This window comes from Coloeus monedula (assembly GCF_965178545.1).
Source record: "Coloeus monedula genome assembly, chromosome: 5".
Taxonomy (NCBI): domain Eukaryota; kingdom Metazoa; phylum Chordata; class Aves; order Passeriformes; family Corvidae; genus Coloeus; species Coloeus monedula.
In genome coordinates this window covers 45,307,079-45,329,123 of record NC_138785.1, presented here as the reverse complement: position 1 = coordinate 45,329,123, position 22,045 = coordinate 45,307,079, and the positions used below count along the sequence as shown (strand labels likewise).

The window sequence follows — 22,045 nt, the reverse complement described above, 5'->3', positions numbered from 1 at the left end:
TACTGTATCTCCTAGCTATTTGTCAATTAAAGCCATTTTTTTGTATTTTCATGATACCGTTGTCTTACGCTTACCCCTGGCTGCCTCCACATGTTGTCTGCATCTGCGCACTTCTGCTCCACAGGGCTACAAACCTATACAGAGGTATACTACTTTCAAATCCTGCGTGAGGAAGGAGCTCTATAGCAGATAAATGACGGTATGTGTTAGCCACCAGTCTGAGTGTGCTGGCATGCCTGCAGGAATGGCTGAGTGTTGAGCTGTCACTGCTTTGTTTCCTGTTCCAAAACTCAGGAATAGGTTATATGACTGCAAGCAATGTAGTAGCTCAAGGCATCACATTGTGTGATTGACTGAAGCAGTAGAATTTTATCCTGGAGCTGGTAATAACTGACTCACACTGTCACTGTTTTGTAAGCCAGCTGCGATTTTGTACTGTGTTTGGAATTAGGAAAAGTATTCTTTCATAGTTTTTGTTGCTGTTTTCTGTCTGTCCTGTTACCCCTTCTTAAGTAATTTCTCAGGTACTTATAGCTAATAAGTAGTTACCAAGGAAGATTGTAGAGGCAGATTTTTCTGACTTTTAGTGACTGGATTCTATTTTGATTTATACTGTTACATTCTTGAAAGCAATAATGTATTATTGGTTAAATTAATGCTGTACCAGCAATTTTGAAAAATCAGCACTGTGTCCACACGTGATCACCATGGCTGTTTTCACATATTCACTACATGAATGTCCATTTGTGCAATTCAGTTGTACTGTGGGTTTTGGTAAATACTGAGGTGCACGTATTCTGTAGCCATATTGTGAAACTGTCACACAGTGGACACAGCAGACACTGTGTTAGTAGACATTTCTCCTCTTACATGAAGCAAGAGTTTGTTCCTTTGCAATTCAAGGGTTTTTCCTGTTTCCATGTAAAGACTTTGCAGGAGTTGCTATGAAGGCTGTTGGCTCCCAGATGTATTTTTTACAGAGGGGAGGAGCAAAGAGATGTACGCCATGACAAACAAGGCCCCATGGCCAGTGGTCTGCTCTGAGTGACCCTGTGAGGGGTACAGCACATCTCATGCTCCTGATCCAGGAGGGTTTGACTGTCATTCCCCTGCTGTTTTTAATTCTGAGGCACAATATTAAGCTGAGATTTTTTTGTTCAATAACCATCTTCAGATGGCTCCATACATTGTCATATTGGCCTTCTGAGTCCTCCTCTGTTCTGTCATATGCCTCTCTGAGCACTTGTATCTGATTAACCCTTCCTTCCTAACTCTGAAATAGCATGTCAGGAAAGCAAAGCGAAGCACCTTGGAACCTCTTCATCTCGGGGGATATCTGGCTTCCATCAGCAGTGTAAAATCTGAGTCTGTAAGGATTAGAGATGGGGTCTCTTTACCCAGACTGGTAGCCCATCAGCTCTCCAGTCCCACTAGTGTTTTCTTTTGTAGACACCTGCGCAAGATAGGCAAGGGAGAGGGAATGTATCTGAAGTATTGACATCTTCCTGTGTCACAGCATGTCATCTAGCACAAACCATGTTCTTTGGAACTTCTCAGACCTTTTTTTTTTTTTTCCAGTGAAGTGTCACATCTTTTGAGCAGGCTGGTCCTTTGAAATTCAGCAGTAGAGATGGTTTGGGGCATGGCCAGGGGTACACAGCTGGTTTGTCCTACTAGAAAGATGAGTTCTGTTTGATCTGCATATGCTCTTCCTCCTGTATGTGTAACATTTAGCACCCATAGGATTATGTCTTTATTATTTTGATTAACTATTAACACTTCTAAAATTATGCTTCCTTTTTAGTATTATAAACCTAATACTGAAGCATTGTACTAATATGTGAGGGACAGAACAGGAAATTTGATCTTAACAAAGCGTCTGGTTTCTCCACCTTACTAATGGGAAGTGTAAATGACTAATAAAGTAGTTTAAACAACATTTTAGTAATCCAAGTCACTAGTCACGTGAGAGGAAAGTCATGGCTTTAGCTTAATCTTCTGACTTTCAAAGCTTCCTTTCTTCTTTTCTCGTGTAATTTTAAAAACAATCATTAGGAGTACTTTGTCTTTTTGTCAGAACCCACATTATAGTTGCATTGTTTAAACTGTAAACTTTCCAAGATGTGGAACAGCTCTTGCAGGAAACTGGCAAAATGCTACACAGTCATGATGCTTCCCTAATCATTTCAGTGAAGGGTATGTGACCAAGTACAAGAAAATGCAGTGACACAAAGGAATCCAGTACCTAATCAATAGAATTATCTTGGTGACAAAAAGAGAGACCGTGGTAAAAGCATCAAGTGTATATACATCAATCTCCACCTTGTCAGATCTAAATTCAGGCACTAAATTAATTAATTCATATACTGAGATGATGTAAACTGGGAAAAAATGTACCATGGAGATTTATAAAGGGTGATGTTTCATTCTGTATAAAGTCATTTTCCAAAAAAAAATTGAATTATAGTATGTCTACACTACCCATTTGGAGACAGGAAACCAGGTTAGATGTCAGGGCATGGACTTGGCTACAGGCAGCCTCACTGAGTTAATGTAGAGGCTGCTGGTTATTTATCCTGTTGTGCTTCCCACCTGGAGCTCCTGGATGCTAGTACCAAAATTACTCTTGTACACAAGCTTGCTTGAGTAGGTCTGTAACAAATAGCTGTTGCTTGTGCACTGAAGAATACAATGTAAGCCTTGTATGTATAAAATTCCCTCTTCCCTGCTGACACATTAGTTCGCTACTGCTCTTCCCTTGAGCAAGTGCTTCTTGTCTCTTAACACGAGTCAGGATCACAGAATTGTTAAGGTCAGGAAAGACCTCTGAGATCAAGCCCAGGCATTACAGTGACAGAACCAGTTGTTAAGAGTTCCATTTTGTGCAAAACATTGCATAACTCATAATATTTCTTCAGATTTGTTGTAAGCTTCTACCAAGGTTCATTGCAAGTGCCAGTTAATGGAAACAGAAACTTTAGCGAAGGCATGTGAAGTGATTTGGTGAAAATAGTGTGGAGCAGAACAGAGATAGTTCTGTCTTTGCCATACATCGTGGAGTGAAAGTGGATTTATATAATTCTAAAAATCATTATTTTCTATTTAGTGTGTAAATTGAAAAGATAATAAAAATGGAATAATTTGATTTGAAATTGAACAATTTCAATGGGTAATTAAATTTTAGTCAGATGTCCAAAGAAGCACATAAATGTACATGAAATACAAAAATCAGCTGCAGCTTCATCCCAAAGTTAGGTTCAGGTCAACTACTATTAATTTTTCCAAATATAAATGTACAGTTCATTGTGCTTTGAAACATTGTGCTTTTCTATGGTAAATGTAGAACTCTGGTGAAGGAGATTAAGATACTTGGCACGCTTACCACAGATTATACCCTGCTTTGAATCTGCACTCTGAAAAGTGGTAAACAGCACATTGTGCTGTATGTCACGTATCTCCAAAATGCACTAATGCCATTATTCCACAGTGTAAAGAATGTTGTACCTGTATAATAAATAATGAAAATTTCTCCTTGGGGAATAACTGTACAAGCTGTGTGTGGCCCCTGCAGGGCGCACAGCCTGACTCGAATTGGCAGGTACTCCTTTGCACGCATTGCAGGGAGAACTGAAAAACATGTTTGTAGAGAACTGCCTAACAGAGCATGGAGCAAAGCTCTGCTTTGAATGTCGTGTGGAAGGATTATCTAGGAAGTTTCTAACAAAGCCCTTTCAAAGTTAATTTCCAAAAAGGGATGCTAGAGACCAACTTACAAAGGGATTACAGTCCATTTAAAGTACTGTTCGCTAAACTATTTGTGTGCTCAGTAACTGTAATAGATACTTAGGCCATAACTGTGGTTTTATTGACTACTGAAGTATTGAAAGTAACTATTACATCACAAATGTAAATCTAGAAATTAATTTCTATGTACTAGTAATTTTCTGAGCATCTTAAGATTTTTTGTATTAAAATAACTGATTTCTAGATGGTCTGAATATTGTGAAGTTTCAAAATTTCTCATTAGAAGCTTTTAGGAGGTAATGGTTAATAGCTGAAAAGAGTACCTTGAGACTGACTGAGGAAGGAAATTTCTTTTGAAAAAGACATGAAAAACTGAAGCATGGATTCAGAACCTCATTTCCAGCCATATACACTGCTGTCTTTTGTAAACACTTCATTCTGTCAAGTGAGATTAAATTTGTCATGTAGCTAATCTTTTTAAAGCTTTAAATTTATATACTTTCCTAGTACACAGCAATTGAATACATCTATTGTAAAAGATAGCTTTAAAAAAAACAAAAGTGGCTGTTGCTTACTGTTTGAAGAGACTTTTGCTTACCTCTTCTCTAAAGCAGAGAGGTGAGAAGTGTGTGATTAGGCACACCTTCCTGACTCATCTTACAAAAGTAACTGGAAATTGCAGAACTTGCACTTTTGATCCTAAACCTGACAAGAAACTTAAAAACATACCTGGATACAGTGGGAGGAGATTGTTCCAGTGAAAGGCAAAAGCACTGCAGAATGAGTGGACAGACTGTCCCTTCTGTGGATTTGGTGCACTGAGAGTAGGTACAACAGTGCATACATTAGAAATAAGTACATTAGAAATAAGTAGATGAACAGTCAGTGTATTTCAGCATTTCTTTTAATGACTTTCATGAACATTCCTCTGAACTTGTTTCATAAAATAATAAATTCATATCTTAAAGCACAGGTTAATAAACAATATGCTTTTGTTAAATAATGCAGTGCAATTTGCAAGTAATGCATTTTTTCATGAGATTGACTATAAATCTCAAGTAAATTATGCATTCATCTAATATTTCTAATATTTCATTTAACATCTGTATCATATACTACTGTGGATTAGATTGTTTTCTGCATATTTACAACTTCTCTGTAAAATTCTATGCTTTCTAATTAAACAAGATGAGGGATAAGAATAAATAGATGTAGGCTTCACTGTCTAATGGTGGGTTTTAATGTACTGCAGTGTGGCAATCTCTTTAACACCTTCACTCAGTTCAACCAAAACAATATATTGGACAGTCTCTCACCATGTGTCCTGGTTTTAGCAAAGAGCAAGTTAATTTTCTTCCTAGTACCTGCTACAGTGCTGTGTTTTAAATATAGGATGAGAATACTGTTGATGACACACTGATGTACTGGTTGTTATGAGCAGGACTTACACAGAGTCAAGGACTTTTCAGCTTTTCACCCCACCCCACCTGTGAGGAGGCTGGGTGTGCATATGGAGTTGAGAGGGGACACAGCCAGGACCCCAAGTGGCCCAAGGGATGTTCCACACCATGTGACATATGCTCAGCATATAAACTAGGAGCAAAGTGGCTTCTTTCCCCAGTTATTCTAATTCTTAGTATCTCTCCATCTTTCTACACTTACTATGAAAATAGACTTGTGGAGTTAGGAACAGAGGAAGAATTAATGAGATCCAGTGACAACTACAGATAGTATGGAGCATAGAGCAGTGAATCTCCCAGGCCAGCCCTTGGCCAAATTTCCTCTCCATTCAATTGACAATTATTCATGTTGCTGAACTACAATGCACTTTAGGATTAAGGTAATCTAGTATAAAGAAGTTTTCATGTCATCTGCCTATATGGTATTTGGCTTTTGCTGGTACCTCAGCTTAATGAACATCAATAATTTTCTATGCTTTTTGTTTGGTGTCATAGGTGAACTTTTTAGTACAGTGTCAATACAAAGAAACAAGGAGCAAAACTAGAGAGGGAGCTGGACATACCTGAATAAAGAAGAAATACTTTCTTGCATCTTTTAATATAAATAGGCTATTTGTTGAATGCTAACTGTGTGCTGTGAGGTGAGGATGCCTTTTGAATACTTAACCTTTGTATGGATTTATGACCCTCATTTTACTGAAGTAAATTTGATCTCTCGTTATTTTAATATTCAAACATCTATCTAGTGTGTATGAGTCTGAAAAAAATTTAAGGTAGAATTAAGGAATTTAGTGAATGATATCTTTTTTCCAATTACATGTTTTTCACAGGAGACTCCAAAGTATGGTTGGAAAGAATATTACTCTTGTGTGATGACTGTAACCAGTGAACATCTCAGAGATCTATGGAAGCAATTTCGGAGACGAGATATGCTGAGATAAAGGAAGAAATCAGGATTATCTGCACTGGCTAGAATTATTTATTCCCATGAATTCTTAATGAAGAACAAATTAACCCAGGTGAATTGTGAATCTTCCAGCTGCAGTACAAAACACAGAACTTCTTTTCCATTTAGTGTAGTGATCATCAACTCCTAAAACTGCTTTTCAGTATATATTTTATTTAATTGATGAACTAACTATGCCACATGAGTGGCAGAAGCCTTTTTTTGTAAGAACACCTTTTGAATATTATTTTTTATTATTTTGAGATAAATTTGTCATTTAAAAGAAAACAAAAATAAGTCTTACACCTGGGCAGGAAGATGTTTGGCAGCGAAGAGAAACTGCCTGCATCAGCTTAGACTGTGAATTTGCTTTCAGAAGAGCACTATTTAAAGTTTGTGCTAAACTGAAAATGAGACTACTTCAAGCATCATAGCATTATATATGAGTTGAATGGACAAATTAAACTCTTAGAAGCTGTTATTTTACAAAGAGAGTAAAGCTGTTACAATGATAATGTGAATGATAGGTATTTACCTAAGAAAAGTACTGTATGGACTATAATGTTCAAATTCTCCAAGTCTTATTATTATGTTTATGAATTTATCCTTTAAAAAATAGTACAGATTTTAAGATGTCTTACAAGCAGTATGTCAAAGAAAAGTCAAAATGTTCAAATTCATGTAACACACACTTTGTAATATTTATTATAAATTTTATTGCCATACACTGATATGTTTCTGGTAGAGTACAAATTCATGTGTTTCTTGTGAATAGTGCACTTTTATATGAAGTGGCACTGAGTAGAAGTTATAGTTGTCTAATTTGCTACTCCGGAATGCAGTATCTGAAAACTAGATAAATAGCTTGTGTTTGTGTCAAACAGAAAACCAACAAAACGTGAATGCATGCGGCAGTACAGAACAACACTAAGTAATATTACTTGAGTATTACTTGTTTGATATTCAGCAACAGCATTTTTCCTTACTCCCTATTAAGATTATTGTTAGGTAGTAGGAATTAAATCCACACAAACAATAACACGTATTTTTTACACCCTTCTTGAAAAGGTTCACTGGACATTGAATAAATCTGTATCTGTTTAGGAACAGACTGTGCCTTGAAGTAGTTTTAGCTGAATACACACACACTTAAACTAATGTCAAAAAATTGTCATCAGAAACACAAATATTTAGTAGTCAGACAATCAAAACAGAACTAAAATAATGCTTTTAAATATCTTACTATTCCAAATACATGAAAGAAAACTTTTAAAAAATTTATTCAGTGCACATGTTGTTCAGTTACCATCTTATATGTAATGTGAATAGATGTATGGTATCTGTGTAACAGTGCACCTAAGTTTAGAAATGCTTAATTTATATTCAGATTTATCTCTCACAGAAAAATTAAATCAAAATGAGAAGGAAGCTTTTTTTAAGAAATTCCACACTGGGAACTGTAGAAAAAATATGTGCTAAGTGTGGCTTTTATCTGAAAAAAAAACCCAAAACCCAAGCCAGTTCAGAAAACTATCAAAGGATGATAGTTCAGTCAATATTTCATGATAAATAAATTCAAAATTTCCACCTTGGTGTCCTTAAACTACTGACAACAAGAAAAAAATGAATTGAGATAAAGGTTCTTGAATTGACACAGCAGAACACAGATAAGGTGCAATCCCTGTGTAATCATTTAGGGAATCAACTGTATTCAATGTATCGTCTCGGTACGCAGAACTGTCTCACTGCTTCTTGTCAGCATATGCAAAACCCAGTTTACTACTTCAGAGATGAAGGACAAAAAAAAGGGAAGAAAACGTTGGGAGTCACTGAAGGGGTTCCTGTCCTTTTCATTCATGACTTCCCACTCACAGTGATCCTCCCCTTGGAGGAAGCAGCAGTACCATCACCATTTTGCTCTTCCACTGCCCTAGGCAATAGTGCACTTTGCTTTTATGGCTGGCTTGAGGCAATTTTAGCATTTTTCTATATATTTCCTATCTATAGTTACTTAATATAAAATAGAATGTGAAAGTGTCACATTAGTTTTTAAGACTATTTTTTCTTCATGTTTAATAATGTTATTTAATATAAATATGAATATATACATATAATATTCTTGTTTATTTCAAAATAAATGCACTTGAAACTAATATTCTTTGCAGTGTATATAATTAAGATTCTTTTGTCAAAATAATTTTCTTTTTTTTTTGGTAACATGAATGTATAAGCACTTTGAATTAGAGCATCTCACCATCACAAAAAAATAACTTGTTTCCTTCTTTTAGTCATCTCTTTAGATAGCTTTGCTTTTCAGCCACAGAATTCTGCATAAAAGACCTGAAAATGCAAGGACAGGTGAAAACAAGGCAGGGTAATGGCACATGCCATCTGCTGTAGAGGCACCCCTCGGATAAGCAACAGTCACTGGGCTCAATAAAACCTTATTCAAAATCTGCAAAATTCCTGGCAGCACAGAAAATGTGTATGCTGCAACTACATTATGTAAAAAGTTGCACAAATTAAGGCTTTGCTTAAAACCAGCTCTTGTTCTCCTCTGTAAGTTGGGAAAACAGTAATGATAAAAGTAAATATTCAGAGGATGCTTAGGAACTGCCCACAGATGCCTAGACCAGCTGGGATAAAATGAGAACTAGCAAACCTTCAGCTTTGGGTAGCCTTGTGATACTAACCAACTTTTGTCTGAGCTGTGATGAGCTCCTAGTTCCTCGTAGAATGTCCTGGAGAGCAGGCTGCTCCCTGATAATCTGCTGATGTTTAAGATCACAGTGGCAGTTTCCCTCCTTGCACATTTTAGCAGTAAGTGGATACAAACTCCTTCCACTGTAGATTCTTGCTTTGTATGACATAGAATGTTATCAACCTGAAGGAAAAAAAAAAACTACTGAACAGCGACTTTCAGCATTTTGTTAGTCACACTGCCTGGTTTCTGTAGTTATTCGATCTCTTCTTCTCCACCTAAATATCAGGATACAAATGCATTGAAATAAAGGGGAAAAAATTATACAGTAATTTTTCATTTTGATTTGACAGTGTGATACAATGATCATTACCTAATGATGTGTCTTGCTCTCTTGTCCCACTGAGGATATTTTCAAGACAGTTTCTAGTAAAAGAACTGTAGAATACTTGCAGAAGGAAAAGAATCAGACCAAAAACTCACTGTTCAAAAATGAATCTGGAACTAATTTGTAGCAATACCAAGTTTGAAATACCCTTAAAATCAAGCCAAAATTTATATGAATATTTTCTAATTTGTGTGAGGTCTGAACGTACAATATTTTTCCCTATATCTGAGAATCCATGAAGGCATTTGGCACCCTGAACCTGTCAGCAGATAATGCCCTTGGATATATTGCATTTTTTTTCTTAAAATTTAATACATGAGGATGTGCTTTAATCTTGAATGGGTACTGTTAATTTTCACCACTAGTTTGACTTACAAATTCCTCCCACAGATGAATATTATAATTAGGTAGTAGCATTACATAAAAATACTAGTACCCACCTGAAATTTTTTTATTAAAATACATAATTTTGTACATATAAATATTCATAGAAAAAGCAATATATTACACCTGGGATTTTTTAACTCTAACCCTATTCAGAAGCTACAACCTAGATTTGAAAGAGTATGACCCTGTAAAAATAAACTTTCAGTTATTCAAATCTCTGCAATAAAATACTGAGTCTGAAGTTAGTTACCTAGGCTTTACAAAAAATGCCCTTGCACTTGGAAACCATGTGACAAAACCCAGTATAGGAGCAGAGACAGGAATCCAGAAGTCTGTGTATTACCACAGTCCTAGGCCCTATCACCGTGTCCCACAGCCGTAGGGAGGAGGAGGAGAGAAGATCCAGCAGGCAGGAATTGTGCAGCAAGATTGATTTACTTAACCATTTTACAAACTCTTTTATAGACTTTTTTCTTCATAGTCTAATTGGACAAAGGACCAGCCACCCCTTGGGGGTGATTGGCTAAAATCCTAAAACATCCATTATCGAAATATTTTTCTACTATACCATAAACAAGACTTTTAAAGGCTGCAGGTGTTTCATTGTTTACATAACTCTGCTACTTCTTCTGTGAGAGAGAAAAGTCTCTCACGGACTTAGAAAATAGCAAGAAAATCCTTGCTAGCAGCATCTTTGTATCCATATCTGTGCTGTTTTGGGCAGACGCCCTAAGAGCCTGCTGAAGCATTTACTTTTTGTGGTGCTGTGAACCCTGCGGCCTTTTTGTATCATTTCATGAAGACAGAGGACAAATTACCAAACTGGCTTACAGAGTGGCAGTTAAAACATTTCCATGGGAAGTGGAAAGAAAGAAAATGTGGCTGTTGCTACATTTTGTGCAGACATACTATGAGGATCCCCAGCAACAAAAAGCACTAACATAGGCAGGTATTTCATCCCTGGACAACTGCCAAACCTAGATGTATAACCAAGGCATGGAGTGGCTCAAGTCTGTCAAGGCATTTCAGGGCATTAGCTGTAAAAGTAAGTTTAAATTATGCCATCTGGGGGGGCGGGGGGGGAAGTTATCAGATTGATAATTTTAAATTTAGATGTCTGCTTTTGGAATCAATCATTAAATCATGTAACTTCTACTCCAAAGGGCAGAAAGCACTGGAATGGTGCACACAGCATGGAATAAGGTTTCTCATATACAGCTCTTGAAGGGTTTTCTACTCTAGGGGTTTTGATTTTTGCCTAAGCAGAGACTTGCCTTAGGGCACTGTACAGGTCTCCATTGCACAAGAACTAGTGCTGACTGGAACTGGTTTAGCTTTTTCCCATGTTTCCCACCTTAGGGCACTGTACAGATCTCCATTGCACAAGAACTAGTACTGATTGGAACTGGTTTAGCTTTTTCCCATGTTTCCCACCTTATGTGACAAAGGGAAAAGCAGCAAGGGAATGAAAATTCCCAGATGAATGCGTCTGGGAAAAAAACAATGCCAGGAAAAAATTACTGCTGAAAGGGACAGAAGAGTGGGTGGATAATAAGCCCAAATAAGGTTTGAAAAAACTTCCTTGAAGGCAGACTCTGACAAATACAGTATTGTATCAATACAGAGGTAGGAATCAAGAAATTTGAGGAAGGAATTGGAGAAGAGTTAAATGTGCCTCCTGTGGAGAACCAGACAAATTGCCACAAAAATTAAAGAAAAAAAATCAAATGACAACAGTTAGGTTTGGGTATCCAAACAGTTGCAAATAATTAAGTACCAAGCCAGGATGAGAGGGAGAGCAAGAAGTTGAATACATCTGGGCCAGCCCTTCAATTAAAATGCATTTAACAGCTATGAGACTAGGAAGGCTACTTAACTACTTGTTTTCATGTAGTTGGGAGCCACGAATTACACACAGATGGTCCCTAACTCCAGCTGGGATGCAACATACATTTTCTAGGTGATATGCCAGAGATGTTGCAGAGAGATTTCTTTTCCTGTGTGTGGTAAGTGTGGTCCAACACCCAAACATTCTGGAGAGAAGCAAGCAGCACAGTCACTGTCAGGAAGGCCCAAGAGCATCCCTGCAGAGCTGGCTGGTTCACCTAATGAGTGCTGTGTGCCTGTCAGTCTGCCTGTGTGTCTTCCTGCTTCTAGCTGCTGCTCTGTGTATTGCACTTGTGTGAAAGCAAATACGTGTTTTCCTGTCCTACCCTCCCTCCTCCTCTTGCCACTCCACTGGATACATGGGACGTAGTGGGGGAGGAAGTATTCCACCGCATCAGATTGTTTGCAGAGAAGAGCAGACCCTCCCAGACTTGCAAAGGAGTAGTTTTTAATTAGGACTGCATGCTAAGGGTGTCAAGATGCCTTCCTTCAGAAAGAGGCACAGTTTCCACTCCCCATTCTGTATCTGAATGCAGCTGGAATCTACCTGTCAGAGCATGTGGAAGGAGAGAGCGCCTGCTTTGTTAATGTAATCTGATGAAGGACCAAGTGGGACGACAAAGGGAGGAAGCCAGACATACAGATGTACAATGCACCCGAAGAACACTCACAGAGGCAACAGCAGGGACAGCCCCCGTCAGCCAGAGTGCTTGGCAAAGATATGTGGAGCAGGAGGATGCTTGTTTCAGAAGACCAGCTGCACAAGAACCTTGTCAAAATGCAATGAGCACCAAGCTGGACAGCTGGTGATTTGGGGACCATGGAGCAGGTAAGAAGGTCTGGGATCTGCAGGGGTATCAGACAACCAGGGAAGCCACACCTGTACTTGGGGATCTGCAACAATGCATGTGCTCGTGAGGGTAGAGGGGGGAGAGAGGTGCGTGTGTTTTCACTAGTGACCCTCAGCCCTGTCAGCCAAAGAGGAGAAAGGGACTTGGCTGTTGGTACTTGTGTGAGCCCTGGGACAGAGACACCAGGTCTCCATGCTGGGCTCCAGCAGGGAGGAGGATGCCCAGCCCCAGAGCTATGGGTGGCAACCCCTCCCTTTAACATCCCTTTGCACAACTGGGTACAGAGAATAGTCAGAAGTGGTCATGTTAGAAATACCCAAATGTATGCCAGGACAGACACATTTTTAAAAACCTACCAGCAATAACTTGCATATACCTTGCCTGAGGGGAAAGACGGAGTGGAACCGCTTAAGACAAGAACGTTTCGTTTCGATTTGCCAAACACTCAAGCTGCCTCCTCAAACCCCATCTTCCTTCAGCCCAGCTCCTGGTGAGAAAATTACCTTCATTTCCTCTATCTTTTTCTTATGAACATTTCATACAAACAGCAATAAACTGTGCCCCAAGTAATCTCTCTCACTGTCGAGAGACAGCCCAAGTACACTGATTTGGGAAACCTGTCCATTAATACCTAATGGTTTAGGTTATCCCAGGATTTACTTCTGCCATAACACAATGCTCCTTTGAATATGCTTGCTCTTGAGTTTTTCTGCTGTTACCTAAAATTTCTGCAGGTCATACCACAGAGGGAAGAAGAGGAGGAAAGGCACAGAAGAAAGGGTCTCTTGTGACCCAGCTGGAGAGTGTTAAGTCATGGAAGAAATAGAAAATAACTATGGACATGAAGGAGAGCTAGAGAGCCCATGTCCATGGGGAGAAGACACAAGGACAGGAGAGAGGGATTCTTTACAGTTCTCTGACCAAAGGATGCTCCAAGGTAATTGAGTATTAGTCAGGGCAAGCTTTTTTGTTCCATCTAAATTAAAGTGAAGTTTGCCTGTTTATTTCACTAATTTTGAACCAGAATGACCATGATTTTGGAGCTACAGTAAAGCATGCGTTATAGTAATTATTCATGTAATTACTAGCTTATGAAATAAGAGAATTCTGATTACTGTGAAAGCTGAGCAGTGAGCAGAGGGTGGTAGTGACCATGGAAAAGGTAGAAAGCCCACTTTCATGAAGGGATAATGAAAAGCTTCTGAACAGAAATTGTAGGATAAAATTTAAGGTCTTTGTAATACATCATCTTTTTATTCCCACACCTGGCAAACTGCCACCTCTCTATATGCATAATATTTTATAATAACTATGATTCCAAAGAATAAATTACTATATTACAAAGTTTTCCCTGGCATGTGTTGTTAATAAGCCCTGTCTCACACAGAGCATTTTAAAATGGTTTACAGGAGAAATCTTTTCATAGACCCTAAGAGGATGCAAAACTTACTTCATCCATACATACACAGCATGCAGTTGCAAATTTCGCATGGTACAAACATGTCTCCCTGGAAACACAGAACACAATAGATGCACTGTCCGTGGTACCTGAGAGAGGTCACTGTCACATATTTCCAAATAAGTGTGAAAAGCCATCAAATGAATTAAATTGCCTTCATTTCTTTTAACTTTTGCCTGTAGAGCAGTTTATTTATATACCTTCAGGCAGTGGTAATTTTATTCCTTATGCTTTTAAAATCTGTGTTGAATAATCACAGATGTTTTCATTAAAACATAGTAAAGTCAAATCCTTTAAATGTTCTATTAAAATGCTGGCCTCAGCAATGACTTCCACAATTAATTAAGGTAAAATAAAATGCTTTTATTGTCTACATCATGTTGGTTTTGGTCCCTTTACTCTTGTTTCGAGAAATACAGTACGCAGGAATATCAAATCTAGTTTTTCAGCACCGTTCACTGTATCTTTACCTTTTAAAGTATAATACATAATTCCCCATTATGCAGAATCTTTTCTGAAATTACTATGTTCCAATCCTTTGGGGGCCTATTTCATTCATTTCTCTACTGTAATAACCATACATTGAGGAGATGGTTTTGCTGAGCCCTTCAGAATGACATATGAGTCTTTTTCCTGAATAGGCAAAGACGATTTACTGCCATGGGATATATCTTATTCCTCTTGATACATCATCCTGTGTTGGTCACAGCTTGATCTTACAAAAAAAAAGGGGTGCATGATTTTGTATCACATAAAAACACTGCAGCCATATGGTCAACTTCTTTTTTTGTGTCTCTTCAACAAACATACTATAGCTGCTCCATTTCCTAGTCTGGAACCTGCCAGCACACCTACGATTGGTTCTGCCTTTTCTCCAATATTATTTTCCTCTCTTGCAGCCTTTTTCTCAATCAATGCCAATTGTATGCCTTCCAGGTAGGGATTACTTATCTTCATGCCTACTCTCCTGCGTGAGATATTAGACAAGGTTTATTTCAAAGTCCAAACCCATTTTAATCAACCAGCTCCTTCCCACCTACTGCACCACCGATGCTCTGAGAGATTCTAGCAGATTGCAGAAATACTACAGGCCGTGCTCGACATTTCCGATTTCGCAATGGTAATTCAGCAACGATTTGGGTGCACATACTGTAACGCAGGCTGGGTTTACTGTGATCTTCACAAGCGTTTCGTTATGATGAGTATAACGTAAAGTCTTTCGGGGAAGGGTGAGTCAGCATAACCCTCTGCCACCTTCCCCTGCACGAACGGCCACCAAAAGCCACAAGCCAGCCACGCCTGGCCACCGTGGCCTCCCACCGCCTCTTGCCCGCCAAGGCACCGCCGCCCGCAACACTTGTTGTTCATGGTACTCCGAATCTTATTTGCAAACGAGGCAGCGCTTTTTGTCACCGGGTGTTTTAAAGCACTTGCAGGGCGGTGTTAAGCGTCGCCACCGCCGTTTCAGAGGCGGGTGAGCCGGGGATGCAGCGTCGAGCACCGGGCGCTCCCCGCCCCAGCGCCCCGGCACGTGGCGGCCGCCCGAGGCCGGAGCCGCGACTTGCGCCAGAGGGGCCGCTCCGCCGCTCGGGCCCGAACTTCGCGGCCGTGCCCCGCGCCCGGCAGAGCCGGCGGGTCCCCGAGAAGACGCTAGGGGCTCTCGGACGCCTCTTCCCCCACCGCCCTGCCCTGCCCAGTCCGGGGGGAGCGGCGGGCGGGCGGTGGGAGGAGCGGCCGTGCCGGGAGGGTGGGGCCGAGGCGGGCTCCGGCGGGGAGCGCGGCCGGGGCCCGGGCCCCCGGAGCGGGCGGCCGGGATGCGGTGCGGGAAGATGGCGGCACCGCCGCCGGCAGCCGGGGCGCCGGGCGCTTGGGGTGGCGTGCGGCGGCGCTGCCAGCGGCTGCTCTACTGGGTGCCGGTGCTCTTCATCTCCAGCATCCTCTGCTGGTCCTACTACGCCTATGTCACCCAGCTCTGCCTGCGTGAGTGCTGCCGCGGCGGCGGGGGACGCGGGTGGGCGCCGCCGCTCCTGCCGGGGGAGCGCAGCCGGGCGGGACGGGCACGGGCACGGGCACGGGCACGGGCACGGGCACGGGCGGCTCTGTTGTTTGTCGGCGCCGGGGCCGCCCCCGGCTCTGCTGCTGCCGCCGTCGCCACGCCCGGACCGGGGCCGGGGCTGGGTTGGGCTGGGCTGGACCGGGCCCCTCCGCGCCCCGGCCCCCTGGGCGGGCGAGGGACATCCGCGGTACCGGATCTCCCCCGCAAAACGGGGACGCCTGGTTTCCACTTCCACGCGAGGAGGGAGCCGGGCGCACAGGGTTTTTCAGAGGCGTGAGTTTCCCTCCGTGGAGTGCGCAGAGTGTGGCCGGTCCCAGCCCCGGACACTGGAAGCGGGACCGAGCGTGCAGGTGGCTGGGCGCACACACACACACGTTCAGAGCTGTTTGGGGGCCGAGTGGAAGCAGGAATAGGTAGCAGGAAATCCGCGAGTCTCGCTGTGCCACTCTTCAGTCGTCTAGAAAATGCCCGGCTGTCACAACTTCTTGATCTCTTCTTTGTCATCGGCAGCCTGCATTACATTGGAATCATCCTGACCGCTCACCTTGGCACCTGATCCTTAGCGTCAGGCGGATCGTTCATTACATACCGGAGACCGGGTGTGATATGAATCGTTGTGTGAATTAGAGTAGCCGAGCCAGAAGGATTTATTAAATGACCAGCTCATCAGCCTCCCTTGATTTGGAGGATTTTTTCCTGATTTTGGTTTCTGTTATGGTGTATTTTGTATGAAACCATTGAATCTGAATTTTAGAGGCTAATGTGTGGCATACTGATGTTTCTGTAACAATGTCATAATAAGGCGCAGAGGAATATAAGTTAGCTGTACTTACTCTTCAGCTGTTCAGGGTGAAAATCTCAGCAGTCTAGTACCTTATTTTTGATTTTTTTAGAATTGTATACAGAAAACTGATAGGATTTTTGTCCTACAGGTGCTTGGCTGAATAGTTGAGAGATTAAGCAAAAAGTGATTGCCAAGCCTACCTCCTCTGTTTTTTGAGGGCAGTGTCAAGACTTGGTGTAGTTCCTGTACTGGAGGTTAGGCTTTTTGCATTTTTCTTTTCCTCACTAACAGCATTCAGATCTGTTAGTTTTAAACATCACTCTTCAATGAAGTGGCTGTGCCCTCATGTGAGGAGGAGTGAAGTGTCTGCCTCCAGCACAAGGAAGTAAATTATCTGCAGGGTTCTGGGAGTTGACTGAGCAAGCCTGGAAAGGAGAGCTGTAAGCTGACACGAGGAGGGCAGGGATCTTCCAGGGAAAAGCCACTCTGTAGTTAATGTCCTAATGTATGCAGCCTTGTGGTAGGTACAGTAGGCTTGTTTTGAGCCCTACTCTTTCAGTGATCGACTATATTTTTTATTCTGCATAACTGTATAACAGAGGAAGATGGGATTTTAGCTTACCTGAAAGCAGGTACCTCTTAAGGAAATGACATGCTTGAAACTTGCTTCGAACTATAAACTGGGGTTCAGTGTTCCTTAAGAGCTCCTCAAAGCAAAAGGCCTGCAATGGGAGGGGGAGGAAGTGGAATCCTAGGGCTCAGCTAAAGCATCTTTTACTGAATTCCTTTCTATGGAATTTCAAGGGTGATGTTTTTATTTGTTTGTTTTGTTTCCCACCCACCCCCACACCTTCCAGTGGGAGCTGGCTCACCAGTTTTTAAATTCAGCATAATAGTCATCCACGACGTCCACTAATTCCATCTTTTATCTATATCTGGGTGTTTTCCCTCATTTTTGGCATACTAAAATACAATAAGCTTATGTCTTGTCTTACTAATGAATATTTAGTGTAAACAACAGAAGGAATAACTAACAACTCTGGGAATGAAAGCCAACGGCAGGAATAGACTGTAAGCATTTCATTGCTTTGAAGCCAGCCTGTCTATTCAGTGCATCTTTTATTCCTGCAGCACTGAATGCTAAAGAGGACGTATATAGCCGGGGTTTCTTCTGCAGCTTTCTGTCGTTGAGGCTGACAACATACAGGGAACAGTGTTAACCATTGTGCAATAGGACTTAGCAAGGACTTTGCACTGTTGTAATGTAAGTGGTCTATTTGAGCCTCTAGTAATGAGAAAGTGTTTCACATAGTATTTTGAATGGGTTTGTGGGGTTTTTTTTGTTGGGGTTTATTTGCTGGGGGGGTTTTTTGTGATTTCGTCTGAGCATTATAGGAGAGACAATTTTTTTTTTTTAAAGAAATCTACTAAGCTGATTCCTTATATACCAAAAGCTGAGTAGCTACAGTATTGAGTAGCATTTTAGAAACAAAAAATGGTTTTAGAAATAGAAAAATGAATGCACTGTTTTTAACGCTGGTATTGCCATGTCTAGAGTTCTGTCTCTTTTATTCGGGGATTCAGGTAAGTGCTCATGCAGCTTTAGCCTTTAACAAGGGGAAAGGTGTTGAACGCTAGCAAACAGTTCTTTCTACTGGATATAGAATGAATACTGGAATTAAATGTGTATTTGAGTTGGTCTTAAAACACCCAACTAAAAATTGCTTACCCCTAGTCCAGTGCCATTCTCTTGATTTTGCCAGTATCGTCATCTCACAACCCCTGTCTAGCAGTAGTACTTCTTTTTTCTGAATAGCTTCCTTCTTGTTTAAAATTATTGGGCCTTTAAGTATTCCCTCCCTTAAAAACTTGAGTGTGTGCGTGAGAACCTGAGGGGTACAGATTTGTTGCCCTTTTTCTAAAAAAGATGGGGAAATCCAGGCGACACACAGTGAGTACAGTGAACTTTGATAGCTCAAGCTACTGAAATTTCAACCTAAGACACACGGAACAACAGTAGCATAAAGTACAAATGAAATACTTTACCCCAGCACCTGTATCCATGTGTCTATACTTAGAAAATGCACATTGGATTCAGTGTTTATGAAAACCTGAAAACGAACATTCAGTGTTTATTAAAATCTTTGCATACTTCATATGCAAAGAAAAAAAAATTATTCTTATATTTCCCTTCTTAGTTACCTCTCTAATTCAGGTTAGCAGAACCATAAGGAGCTTGGAGGAGTTATCCACTCCATGATTTAGGTAAGGCAGAACCAGTAGTTACTTGCAGTTTCTGACAGCTGTTTGTCAGAAATGTTCTTGACAAATGTGGATACTGAAATCCTTTTGTTTTGTTTTCCTACCAGTTCATGATTTGGAGGTGCATATTAGAAAGAAAACGTAAAAACTTGACAGTGTTGTGACAGATGTTTTTAGTAAAAATAACAGCTTAGCTGATGAAAGGGTTATCCTGTAGATATCCTGTATCCAATAGAAAATGGATTTTATGTTCAGTTTTGATCCATTTTTATATGTCACTAATTTTAATTCAAAGGATAGTGCTCTTGCTGAGGGAATCCTGTCAGAAAATGCAGCTTGAATTTGTAATTTTGAAGAAGGAAAATAGATTTACTGTGGAACAAATGAGCAATAAGCATTTTGTGACTACTCCAGTGAAGGGAAAGGGAGGAAATATTGCCACCTGGTGAGTGATTTGCCTGATTTAGAAAAGAATAAATTACTTCAGCATAGCTGAAGAGGGGGTACAAGATGACATTCAGAGTACTGTCAGGAATGCTCATAAGTCACATCTTTGGTATTTTTTGTAGAATGTGTGACTGGTATCTCTCCACAGCTACATTCAGAATGGAACAGACAGCATGGAATGACATCCAGTTGCTAAAGATGTTAATGATCATGAAAGATTTTTGCTGGAAGATCAGATTGGTTAGTGCTGAATTGAGGTTTTTGACCCTGTGAACCATCAGTGGACTGGAATTATAACAGAATATAAAGCTGCTTAATTTATCACAGTTTAGAGGCAGAAGTAATACATGCCCTGTAGGCTTGGCATAGTGTCATCAGGGCATCAGAAGTGGCAGAAAGTACGGCGATAGAAGCTGATGGGGGGGGGTGGGGGGGCAGGGAAACTAGAAATAAGGAGTTCGACCCAGGATTTGGTCATCTGGATTTGAGCTCTTTGCTCAGTATGTTCTCCAGATGGATTACAGGATTTATGGTACTTGCAGTTTATGTCGTGTAACCATCTAGAGCTTAGGTTTGGCTATAGAAGTACATTGTAACATTGCAGTTGGCTGTTGTCAAAGAACTGGTTAAATACCCTGTCTGCACATTAGCTGCTAAGGTACAAAAGTACTTTGGTCAAAGAACGTTTGCATTTTTATTTCATATTTTGGAAATACTGCCTTTTTTTTTTCCCCCTCTTCTGAGATCTATGGTTACTTTTAGAAAAGTTTCAAAACTGGTGACTGAAGTAGAATTGGCTTCTGAGCCAGCAGTGCTCCTGTGCATTTCCCAAATTTCGTTCAGATGCTTTCTCAGACTTCCAGAGGCAGCTGCCATTCTACAATTCTGAAACAGAGTTGAAGTCTGTGTTAAGCATGGCTGGTTATCTCTCCATGTAGTGCCCAGTGTATACGTGTAGGATTTGTGCCTTGAAATTAAACCGTGACTTGAAGTTGAAAATGTAAGGTCTGTGGTGAAGCTACAGTTACTAGACAAGATTATGTTTTCAGGTAAAGGTTTAACACTGCTTGATACACAACTTTAGGAGATGTTTTTGTCAGGGTGTACTCTTTGCTGAAAAGTGTCTGGCTCTACAACTTTGGTAGAAGGAGTTTTCATTCTTCAGTCTGTCTATGTGACTTGGAAGGTAAATGGGAAGTTTGTAAAGAAGAAAGTTTAAGTAAATTCTTGGTCATACCCTATACAAAAACAGTGGTTTTGTGACCTTATCTACAAAGGATCCAAATAGCAGCTTCCTGCTGGGCAGGTGGACAGTGATGCACTTTGATGGGCACAGGGTTAAAATGAATCTTCTGAAACATTTGCAAATACCATCAAATGCAAATGTAGGGGGTAATTGATGACTACCTATGCTAACATTAAACATCCCAGAAATATTTCCATTACTTTTGTTCTGAAGCAAAGCACTGGTGGCACCTTGTCACTCTGAATCAATGCAAATCACTGATCTGTCTAGCAGAGAGGTAGGATTTTATTGCAAGCACTGATACTTTTACTAAAGGACTATTGCAGGCAGTGACAGAACACTTGTCACAACTATAAAACACTTTTATGTGTGCACAGAGCTGGGTTAAACTGCATCTATAGATCCGTGTTTTACAGCTTCAAATATACTATGAAGATAAAATATGTACTTAGTTTTGTGAATCAGATCCAAGATGTTAAACTTCATCAAAGTTTGAGAGAACCAGCTATTTATAGATGTGGCTGCAGTGTCTCTGAATCAGATGTATCTTGCTTTCCCATCCCAAAGATTTAAATATTTTAAAAATATACATAAAATATGAAAGCAAAAGTTTGTATATCCACTTTCATCACAGCTTTAAAAAATTAATTGTTTTCTTCCATTTTCTTTTTTTTTCCTTTTTTGTAAATCTAGCCATTATGTTTACAGTTCAGAAGCCTTGGGTTTAGAAGTCAAGCAAAATGTAACCTTACAAAACCAATGCACATTTTGATAGGAATTTTATCTTTCAAAATCTTTTAGGGTTTGTGATAGCAATGTGTCTTACCATGTGTCTTAACTATGTGGAGATGGATGTCTACCTAGTTTTTACATGGGTGAGTGAGAATAAGGATTTCTAGAGAAAATGAGTGGAAGCTGAAGAAGTGGGAAATCCACTTGGTCTGACCCAGTGTGCAAGGTGCCTAGTGATGCAGCTTCTCTTCCTAGCAGACTAATTTGGTGATGGAAACCATCCTGGACTTTTTACAATCTTTTGAAACATAGCATTCTGTCATCATTGCAGTTGTTCTCTGCATAGCAGGCTGCTTAGTGGCATTGACTATTGAATGTGCTGTTCCTGTTTCTGGCTGCCTGTGGCTTGGGGCAAGCAGGGAGCAATGTTTCTGGCTCAGGAAATTGGCATCTACATTGGCTGAAACCCTGCGTCTGTCCCAGCCTGGTCCCTAATTCTGATGAGCACCATCTGCAGGCTGTGTAATGAGCCAGAGAGGCTCTAATGATGTGACAGTCTGCTAGTACTGAACTGTAAATGGCATCCTGATGCTTTAGCAGTGGAAGGGTGACTCTTAATGAAATTGGCCCCTGCAGTATCTCAGGCAAACAAAGCTGTAACTTTTTAATGATTTCCTGAAGACTGGTCATGTTTT

The 22,045-nt window shown here is 40.5% G+C and overlaps 2 protein-coding genes across 4 annotated transcripts in view; both read left to right on the top strand.

The window, feature by feature from the left end:
* Positions 1-8,293, top strand: part of MICU3 (mitochondrial calcium uptake family member 3) — a gene marked incomplete at its 5' end in the record, with an annotated part of 54,690 nt that extends 46,397 nt beyond the window's left edge. For 2 of the 3 annotated variants that reach the window (XM_082282661.1, XM_082282662.1), the window contains 2 exons: positions 125-199; positions 6,035-8,293. In XM_082282661.1, the coding sequence (XP_082138787.1) occupies positions 125-193 (69 nt within the window). In that variant the 3' untranslated portion in view covers positions 194-199; positions 6,035-8,293. The remainder of the gene's footprint in view (positions 1-124; positions 200-6,034) is intronic. The other variant, XM_082282660.1, reaches the window with a different exon arrangement.
* Positions 8,294-15,622: 7,329 nt separating this feature from the next.
* ZDHHC2 (zDHHC palmitoyltransferase 2) overlaps positions 15,623-22,045 on the top strand; it is a 29,374-nt gene continuing 22,951 nt past the window's right edge. Inside the window, exon 1 of the mRNA XM_082281232.1 lies at positions 15,623-15,803. Coding sequence (XP_082137358.1) covers positions 15,638-15,803 — 166 coding nt within the window. The 5' untranslated portion in view covers positions 15,623-15,637. The remainder of the gene's footprint in view (positions 15,804-22,045) is intronic.